The sequence below is a fragment of the Haemaphysalis longicornis genome, unplaced genomic scaffold, assembly GCF_048455015.1.
Source record: "Haemaphysalis longicornis isolate Haplotype H1 unplaced genomic scaffold, Haemaphysalis longicornis Haplotype H1 scaffold_2, whole genome shotgun sequence".
NCBI classification, from domain to species: domain Eukaryota; kingdom Metazoa; phylum Arthropoda; class Arachnida; order Ixodida; family Ixodidae; genus Haemaphysalis; species Haemaphysalis longicornis.
In genome coordinates, this window is record NW_027526295.1 from 154613469 (window position 1) to 154623583 (window position 10115).

The window sequence follows — 10115 nt, forward strand, 5'->3', positions numbered from 1 at the left end:
GCACCCTCTACAGGATTCAACGTAAAGGTTTCTTCAACTTTTTTTTTTTTTTTTGACTAACGCGAAACCCGGTTAGTATCTCGCCCACACTGTGGCTGTAAGACACGGTAGCTGTAACCCTTACGTCTTCTCTTAAATCACTTCGAGCAGTTTTCGTACGGTAGCCAGACCAACTCCGTATTTGCCGTTGCCATAGGAAGCAACAAAGCTCGATGTTAACAAGGCTTCTTGTGTTTAACCAGCTCGAAATTTTGCTAGTGAATAACGGTACTCTCGTGTAGCAGTTAGAGAGTACCGCGGAGAAAAAAACAACAAATAACGTCTTTTCCTCCTTGTGGTTCCAGGATGTATGACGAACGTTATATATCTACGCAAACGATGCACGTTTTCGTCGTCGAGAACCGAGATGTTCACCTAAGTTCTTATTTGAATTTTGGGAGGATTTTCGCGTCGTAATAAAAAACGTGTGAGAGTTGCAACTTCCTTTTGAAAAAATTTTTTTCTGTAATTTTGTATTCGGTAGTATAGTCTTGTCACTGCCTATTGCAGGAAGGATAAACAGCTGCACACTTCGTTGTTTGGGACAAAATTGCAGGTGCCGGGCATCCTTGACAAACAAAAAATGCAAAAGTGCGCACGTTTTACGTACTGGTGAATACATATTTTTCCTTCGCGACGTGTATTAACTGCCATTAAGTTGCTTTTATTGCGCTAGCGCCGAAAACTATGAATATTTTGAAGCACGCAGCGAGGGCTTCTCGAGGTGGAAGGTTTGGAGGAGAGATTGGAAAAAAGAGACACGAATCATCCAACCAACGAAGCAGAAATAAAAAAGCTGTTGACAAGGATAAGGTACTTAAATACAAAGATGCACGCACGCACGCACGCACGCAAGAATACCGCACAACAACCCTAAGAAAGAAGCCACTAATACGCGTTTACCTCAAGGACAACAAACTTGGTTCAGCAACACGACCTCCTCTTTCAAAAAAAGTATGGAAAGGAATCACAGACCCGCGAAGTATGAAAGATTGTCGCGTGAGAGATGAATCTTCGCTCCTCACAATCGCGTGTCCTCCTGTACTTCACGGGTGGATCATGCGCTCTCAGGCAGCCATTCGCCAAATCTTCCCTTTCTCTCTTTTACTCTGGATCTACGTGCTGTACCGCCATTTTCTTGTACAGACTGCTCCAGATTCACCAGGTTACTTAGTCGAATTTACCTTCCAATGACCCCTTTTTCTTGACGACGCACTCCGCCATGGTTCAGAGTCGTTTTTAAGCATTAAGCAACGTGGTGGAATGTCGGCTTTTCACAAGCTAGCATTGCATTTCAACCCGTTCCCAACTATCCCGAGAGTCAGAATGAACTACAGGACTCCCGCTCTTCATTAAGGATGCAGACGTTCTATCCCACTCATCGTGAAGGATATGAACAGTTGATACTCATGACAGATCCGAAAAATGACACTTTATCCTGCTCCTCTCCAACACGGGGAGCAGCACGACGGACGATGATGTTCTATTCCTTCCTCCACCACTGTGAAGAATCGTAGGATAAGCAAGATCGTGATCTCGCTCTCAAATAGTGACGTTCCGTTTCTCGCTAACGTGAGAAACGATGAAAAGGTCCAAGATAACAATATCGTTCTCTTCGCGGGATAGTCCCGCATACGTAGTGCTGTGCGGACGGGGACACATCAAATCTTCGACGAGGGGCCCAGTAATTCTCCGAGCATTAAACGTGTCCTCTCTCCCTGGCATCTCAGTTTGAAACGGGTCGCTCCCTTTCGCTCCTGAATGCGCTCTATGAAAGATAGCAATGAGTCGTTATTGCTATACGAGGAGCCGCATTGCCCAATACTGCAACTATGAATCAGGGGGACTCAGAAAGAGAGGAAGGACCCAAGACAGGGCGCAGCAACATTATGCCAGCTCGTGCGTTCATTCCCACTAACCCTGGGCGACGCAGCAACTCGTTGCAGCAAGCCGTGACGCCATCAAATGCAGCGGCCGTGGACACAAGCTGTCAACGGGCGATGTGTCTTGTACTTACGCCCCTGTGCTTGAAAGGCTCCGATGCGGCCAGCCTGGTCAACGGTGGAGGGGCTTCTGAAAAGAAAGAAGGATTCGTTCGAAACTAGCTGCTTGTCCTCCGCCGAAAGGTGGGGAGGGGATTGAAGAGGGGGTCGTGTCGCCATAGAATAAAAATCTTTCCCAATGACGACCCTAATAAAACGGCCAGTGCTTCTCCGCCTCGCCGGGAAGACGTCGCGGGTGCATTTACTTAATGCTCGCTACCGCCGAGTCGTCTGCAGCGCGAGACCAGACGACGACGTTTTTCGTTCCTTGGTTTCTTTTGTTTTTGTTTTTTTTTTTCGCCTTTTTTAAACGCTTGTCCTTCCATACCCTTTCCATCCCCCGACAGTGCCGCTGAAAATGTCGCGCACATATATTGTCCTTGCAGTCCTCGGCGAGTGGCAGCATACCATACTGAGTTTCGTCGTCTGCTGGCGAACGATCACACGCGATTCCCACCCCGGCCGTCCTGAGGGCAGTAGCTCTACACTTTTATGGCTCGCCCTCTTCGATCTGCGCCTTTCGTTCGTTTTGCTCACTTGAAACCCCCGCCGCGTCTGGCCGAGCAGAGCTCGCCCTCCGAGGAAGCGTCTGCCGACGCAATGTCGAACCGGCTGAAGAAGAATCAGTGGGTCTGTCTATAGTTCAATGTCTCTTTTGCTTGTCTTCGAAACCAGCGATCGTGATAGCGAACGAGGCCTGGTGGATGGACTGTAATGTTGAGAGACAGGATGGAAAGAAAATGAAGTGCGGCCGGGTGCGAAAACAGTCTGTCGTCTGTCTCTTAATTTAATTTTACGCGCGTTAAGCACACGCACGCACGCACGCACACACACACACACACACACACACACACACACACACACACACACACACACACACACACACACACACACACACACACACACACACACACACACACACACACACACACACACACACACACACACACCACACACACACACGCACACACGCACGCACGCACGCACGCACGCACGGACGCACACGCACACCGGCAAGTCATATGAGTAAAAAAGAAAGAGACACGTCGAAAAAAGAAAAGGTTTAACGTTTCGGCCGAGGGACCGGCCTTCGTCAGAATATATATTGTGAGCAGTTAGTCGAGCGCCAGCCCTTTGGGACATTGACCGCTACCACAGTTACCTAGGGGCCACTATCCCATACCTCATCTTCCTCTGATAGTCATCCTCATCATCATCTTCCACCTCGGGGCTCGTGTCCGCCTCTTCGCCGCCAGCTGAGTGTGTGTTCCGCGAGAGCTGCTACGCCTAATAAACGTCCTGTACCGGCCGTCCTTCAAGGCCCTTACAATATATATATATATATATATATATATATATATATATATATATATATATATATATATATATATATATATATATATATATATATATATATATATATATATATATATATATATATATATATATATATAGAGTATAAGTAAAGAGTCGGAGACACAGAGCAAGAACAATAATAAAGAAGCTTTACTCACGAAGCGGCAACGGGACTTGCCTTCATCACAGTACAGTTACATGATTTTGCTGTCACAAACATTTGGAACACATTTCTCATATAGCTTTGCTGAAAACTGTGATAAGGAGCGGAAGATGTTTCGGAAACGGAGAGTATGCATGCAGTCGGGCTATGCCCTTTTTTTCTGTTGTTGTTGTTGTACCATGGGATGTCTGGTGCTCTTGTTGAAATTTTAGTCGTCAATTTGCTTCCGTTTTTTTAGTATAAGAGGCGTGATTACCTTTTAGAACGCCTTTGCGTTGTTGTCCGATCAGCTTCTTTCTAAAAGGAAAAAGAAGACAGTGAAGATGCGAATAAAAAATGTGGAGAGATACACGGGTTCGTGAAAATGAAAAAGAAAAGCGGGGGCGGGGGTTTAGCGTCTTCTTTCACCCTTCTTCCGAAGGTAGTACGTTTCTCGTTGTCTGGCCGTTCTTCCTCAGAATTAACCCCACACTTTTCTTGTGAAGTGTTAAGCTACCTTAGCTATTATTTCATACTTACGTATATCGTTCACAAGCCTTGCGTAGTTCCCCCTGTCCTTTTGTTCGCAGTTCTTTCATGAACGGATTAATTTCGATTGAGTCAAACTCATCTTCGTAATCTTTAAAAGTATACGTACGGAAGCTTGTTTTATTCAGAACCGATATTCATTTGAGGGCAAACATTTATGACGTATATATAAAAATTTTGGCTTGCTCCAAAAGTTTTGTGCAGTGGGCTACCTATGATTACTACCAGCCACAAATGTGGCACAAAAAGATGTGCCGAGAGCCCATTAACTAAAAGGGTACCGATGCATTTTTAATTTAAAATTTGATAGTTTTTGCACCAAATCAATGAAGTTATAAGGTGGGCCGGATGTCAAGGGCTCCTGAGTAATTTTGACCACCAGGGAATCTTCAACATGCGCGAAAAATTCGAAACACGGGCGTTTTCGTTTCTCGCCTACAGAAGAGCGGGCGGTGCGGCCGGGGTTGAACGCGAGTGCTTGGGATCAGTAGCTCAGCACCTTAGCCTGTTCCACCGTGGTGGGTTACCTAATGAAATTCTTGTTATTATCTACGTGCTAGTTAAATACCGTTTCATGCGGTAGAGGCATTGCTAGCTGCATGACTTCTGTGCTCATTTTGCTTGTTGCTTTGCTTTTTTGAATGAAGATGGGCCTTGCCAACTTCTAAGCTTTCTGCCAGAGATTCGCTCCTTCTTGGGTGACGTTAGCATTAATTATGTTCCTCATCCTGATGAATCGTCCATGACCGGGCTCCTTGTCGGAAGTCAAGCGGTATTCCTTCACATCTTCATTTGTGAACTGGGACATCATGCGGAACTCCTTGAGACTCTGCCCAGAGACGTGCACACATCAGCGCTGAGTTTGTCACTTTAAGCTTCACTACATACCCCAGATCCGTTTCCTTCATTGAGAACTTGGTAAATTTTCCTGAATAAAAAGTTTTACTACTACTGGTACTAGTTAACGACGTAAGCCAAATGGCAAAATGTAAGTTGGCAGACTTCCTCAGCATTAGCGGATGGGTGTGCGCTTGACCAGCGACTTTAGGATATAGCAGAAAAATCAAATGACGTTCCAACAGTTTTTGCAGTCAGGGCTGGACAGGAAGCTTGTCTATGCAACGGACGCCTGCTAACCGTTTTGAAAGTGCACCGTAAAGAGTTTCTAAAGTCTCGCTCTAACGCACACCATCACCATTACTATCTCCCCCCCCCCCCCCCCGTTTTCTAGCACGTGTTCTCCACAAAAAGTATAAACATAAATGCAGCCAGAGCGCGAAATAAAAGCGAACAAGCCGGAAGTCAGAAATAAGTAATGTTCTTCAACACAGAAGCAACATTTGACGAGCTCAATACACAAGAAAAACTCGTCCTCCGCGTATTCTTTGCTGTTCCCTTCTGCACTGATTTTAAGCTTTTCAAACCCTTTCGGTTCGGCCATTCAAGACCTTCAGGGAGAACAAGCAAGAACAGGGAAGTGTGTCCGCACCCCTTTCCCTCTACCTCTGACATCTTCCTTCGTAAGGATGAAGGAGCTCGGAGTTGAGTATTGTGCCAGTCAGACCAGCTAAAAAGAAGACTTGAGCAAAGAACGAAAGACTTTAGCAGCGAGCTGGTCGCCGAGAACCGACATCCGTCACACAAGAAGTTTCCCCGCCATTTTGAGCGTGCACGTACAGCGTTTTCAAGCCGATGCACGCACTCACTTTCTTGTCTTTTCTTTCCTTGCCTCGGAAACTACCACTCCCACGGCATGTTTGCTTTTGCTCGCGCGTTATTGTCGGGGACCAAGAGTTTCGTAATAGAGAGCCGAGCATGAGAAGACGCGGGGAGCGTAGGCGTAGGACGAGAGTACCGACAAGCGGTGACGCATCGCTGCCCTCGAACCATTACAGCCTTCTATTCTGGCAGACCCCGCACGCGACGGGACCGTCGTTTGTAGAAGTCGCAGCCGACAGCGTTCACGACCGTACTTGCAAACGTGCTGGTTCATTTATGTATTATTGATCATAACTTCTAGTATTGATCATTACCCTGTTATTTTGTTCATTTTTTAAACAGAAAATCTAGACCGGCCGCGGAAGCCGTCTTTAATCGCGAGAATCTTGTATCGGCATCGTGTGAGCTTTGCCTGAAACTTTTTTGGCAGCCGGATCCTTGACCCGTTGCACACTCTTGGTGCCTGGTCAATGCCCCGTCGATGGCGAATTTCAATATAAACTGAAACAGTGGGAGCTATCAATATGCCCAATACAGCAGTGTAGTATTGAGTTTGTCAATAATTGCAAATGGGGTCAGGGCTTCCACACACCATGAAGCACACACACGGAAGTGCTCACCCGGACATGCTTCAACGAACAAACAAATAAAACAAACAAACGAATGAGACATGATGCCATTATTTAAAAGTTGGAGGCGTAGACCCAAGAATGGAGACTGCAAAACCAGCGTTGAAAAAGGCCCGAGATTTTTAAAGTTGACAGCTAGATACTTAAGCAGCCCGGGCATTCCTTTTTGTTATAGAAAGGCACCTCTCTACTTCGACGCTTATGCTACACAGTAAGTGAAAAAGCATTCTTCTTTTCTGTTAATAGAATTGCTTGGAGAAGGCATCACACAGCTTGCTTGCTTGCTTGCTTACTTGAGTGAGTGAGTGAGTGAGTGAGTGAGTGAGTGAGTGAGTGAGTGAGTGAGTGAGTGAGTGAGTGAGTGAGTGAGTGAGTGAGTGAGTGAGTGAGTGAGTGAGTGAGTGAGTGAGTGAGTGAGTGAGTGAGTGAGTGAGTGAGTGAGTGAGTGAGTGAGTGAGTGAGTGAGTGAGTGAGTGAGTGAGTGAGTGAGTGAGTGAGTGAGTGAGTGAGTGAGTGAGTGAGTGAGTGAGTGGTCTGCTTAACATTGAGGTGAGGACGTGTGCCCTTGTGTACGAGTTGTCGACGCACATCAGACCCCCTGGCGTCTTCACTAATCCGTAGCACCTCTTACAGCCTAGTTATCACCTTGGAGCATAAAGTGCCAATTCATATTCCAAGTGGTTATTCGTAATATAAAAAAACACCGGGGACACCCAAGCACTTACGAGTTGTGCATTCTAAACATTCACCACTCATAAGTGCAACTGGACGTTGGACTGAGTGCTCCTTCCAGTTTTGCGAAGCTAGTAATTGTGGCTGTTGCGGCGGCGGGTGAAGTACGTGGGGCGCGTGCTTGATATGACGTCGCTGCCTCCGAGCACCGCACTCACAGTCATGTTTGCACTCACCGATCTCCACGCGGCTCTGTGCAAGCCCAGGCGTTGTCTAGCAGCATTGTCCTTTTTTTGTTTTATTTTTATTATTTGAAGCTCGTGCTATGGAATACTTCGAAAACGCGTGGGAGCTTTTTTTTCAGCTTACAAAGCCGTCTCCCACTCTGAAGCACGCTTTTTCGCCTAGTTGTCCATTGAATTATGTCGCATTAAAAACGGAGACTGCTCAACGGGAGTAGGCTTTGCCGCACTGACACTCAATGTGCAGCGGTGCACGCTTTACAGTGTAAACGACGACCTTGCATGGACTTCGCTTGCTGGGAGCGCCCATCGATGGAATAACGATTACGGTGCGCCGAAACAGTCTGCTTCCTCACCTGTGGATGCGCTTGCGGTCGTGCGTGCAATAGAGTTGCGTAATAACAGGTTTCGTTACGCACGAATGTTACTCCGGACCTAATTGAACCAGCCCTGTAACGCGTCCTGTGTTGAAGCGGTCGCACGGACCATCGTTGAGCAAAGACACGGGAGATAGCTAAACCGGTTATGCGATCCCATTCGAAAGGAGTGCCACGGGGCAGGGCTGGTGTGAAGGGCGCCGTAGTCGGGAGTCCGAAAGACGGGTGATGAGGATGGCGGTGGTGGTATAGAACACCGGCGACTCGCAAATCGCAGAAATGGAGAACTACTGCCTGCGCCTCCACATCCCGGTTGACACTTTTTTCCCCGTTCTGATTTCTTTCGTCGGTGGTGGTGCTCTCGACGTAGCTGTTCCTCTTTCTTTTTTTCCGAGCACTTTTGTCAATTAGGAGATTGAACGTTCGTGGAGCTGTGGTGCTACCCGTAGAGCTTATTAGTGCGGTTTAGGCGAATCCGCTGCCGCTGTTCTTTTACGTTTCATAACGAGATGGTTTTTTCAGTGGTTGCTGTCAGCAGCAAGGGATGCAGTATGGTTGGATGGGCAATCGCTGAACGCGGGGCTGATCTGTGCCCGTCACTGGGAGAAGGTAGTGAAGGAGCACGAGAAGGGGAAGGAGCGAAAGGATGCGTTCGCGACTCTGTCACTCTATCTCCAGATAACTCTGAATGTTGGAGGGTAGGCAGCGGCAGACGTTTTCTTGTCGGCAAGAAGGTTATGGACGACGGAACGTCACTCCAGTGATAATCTGTTAGGTTGCTTGGCGCACGCACGAAATGATGACATGTGGAGTAGAAAAAGGACTCTGGAGGACAAGGTCCGCCTATAGTGCTGTCGTAATCACCGGCCACACATAGACATTTCATTCGTCTCCGTATGTCGTGAGGTCCGGTAAGGCAAAACCTGCCATCGGACCTCAGGATGTTTGAGTTTGTTCTCAACATTTTCTTTGCTAGTTAAGCCCTCTTGTAAGTGCGGGCCAATGTCGGGTATGCTGTTATGTAATGAGGTGAAGGATGAGGCCATAAATGTCTTGTAGTACGAAATTTCTGTTCCTAATATGGGACAGCGGACATTGCTTAATAAATATTTCTAAATCGGCCGAATGACAGTTTAGGAGAGATGATTTCTTGGCGTACGTTAGTGAGTACCCATAGAAAAATCATTTTCTAGATCCAGGAGAACATCACATTATATGGGTAACAACAAAATCACCCTTGAAGAAGCGCTATTAAAATAGTAAGTCGAAGCATAAACTGCGTGCTTCTCTCAAGCTCTGTTGCGCTGCCTGTCAACATTGCATCACTTGAAAAAACCGTTGCATGAAACCCGTATTCTTAATAACACCTGAACTGCATTTATAAAAGTGTCGAAAAACGCGTGCAGTCCTTAAATTAGATGGCCATGAATTGCCTTAGCCAAGTGTTACTGCTCGATACACATTAAGTCTCGTTCAAAATATTTTTCGTTCTTTCCAGCGTTCTTCACGGTCCGGTCATTCTTTTTTGCCTGTCTGACGTCACATAAGCAATACCGCCGCTATTGGCCCGCTTCATTTCATTTGTAGCAACGAAATTATTCGGTATCTGTTTTAAAGAAAATACCAACGAAAGCAAAACGGTGACAAAAAAAACGGAAAAGAAGGTACCTGCTGTGGCAAGCAGTTCAGCGGGCTTAATTCTGTGCTGGCGATAACTATAACTCTGGCAGTGCTTCCAGGCACGCGTGTGAGAGTAGTAAAGCGCTTATCAGCCTACTCTACAGGGGCCCCTTAATCTGCACACTGTTATGCGACGCGGTCGGCTAAGTATGCCCTGTGTTCTCTCCCTTGCAGGACTGACGGTGAACGGCCACGTGCTGCTGGACTTCCACCAGAACCCCGAGCGGCCCACGCACCGGCTGCGCGTGGTGTCGGCGTCGCTGTGGCTCTACGTCAGGGCCAGGGGCGGCAGCCACGGGGCGGCCGCCCACAGGGCCCACGGAAACCGCACGGCCACCCTGTACGTATTCCGGGTGGCCGAGACCAACAGCAGCAGCAGCTCGCCGCTGGCCGGCGGCATGGACCTGCTGGCCGCGCTCGAGGTGGACGTCGGCATGGGCACCAGCGGCTGGAGGCGCGTAGACCTGCGGCCGGCCGTCCAGCACTGGTTCGCACAGACGTCGGCGCACGGGGGACACAAGAAGAAGCTCACGCTACTGGTCGACTGCGTGGGCTGCGGGCCGGCCGGCATTCAGGTACTAGTCGCGGACGCCTTTGACTGTGTCCGCATTCGTGTGGTGTGTACTTGGCACTGAGCGAAGAACTTGTGCAGACACATCTTCATCATT

General features: G+C 47.8%; 1 protein-coding gene across 1 annotated transcript in view; it reads left to right on the forward strand.

Annotated features, from left to right (window-relative positions):
- The window catches only part of Actbeta (inhibin subunit beta), a 196736-nt gene that overhangs the window by 179474 nt on the left and 7147 nt on the right, over nucleotides 1-10115 (forward strand). Inside the window, exon 2 of the mRNA XM_077698466.1 lies at nucleotides 9622-10022. Within this exon, the coding sequence (XP_077554592.1) occupies nucleotides 9622-10022 (401 nt within the window). The remainder of the gene's footprint in view (nucleotides 1-9621; nucleotides 10023-10115) is intronic.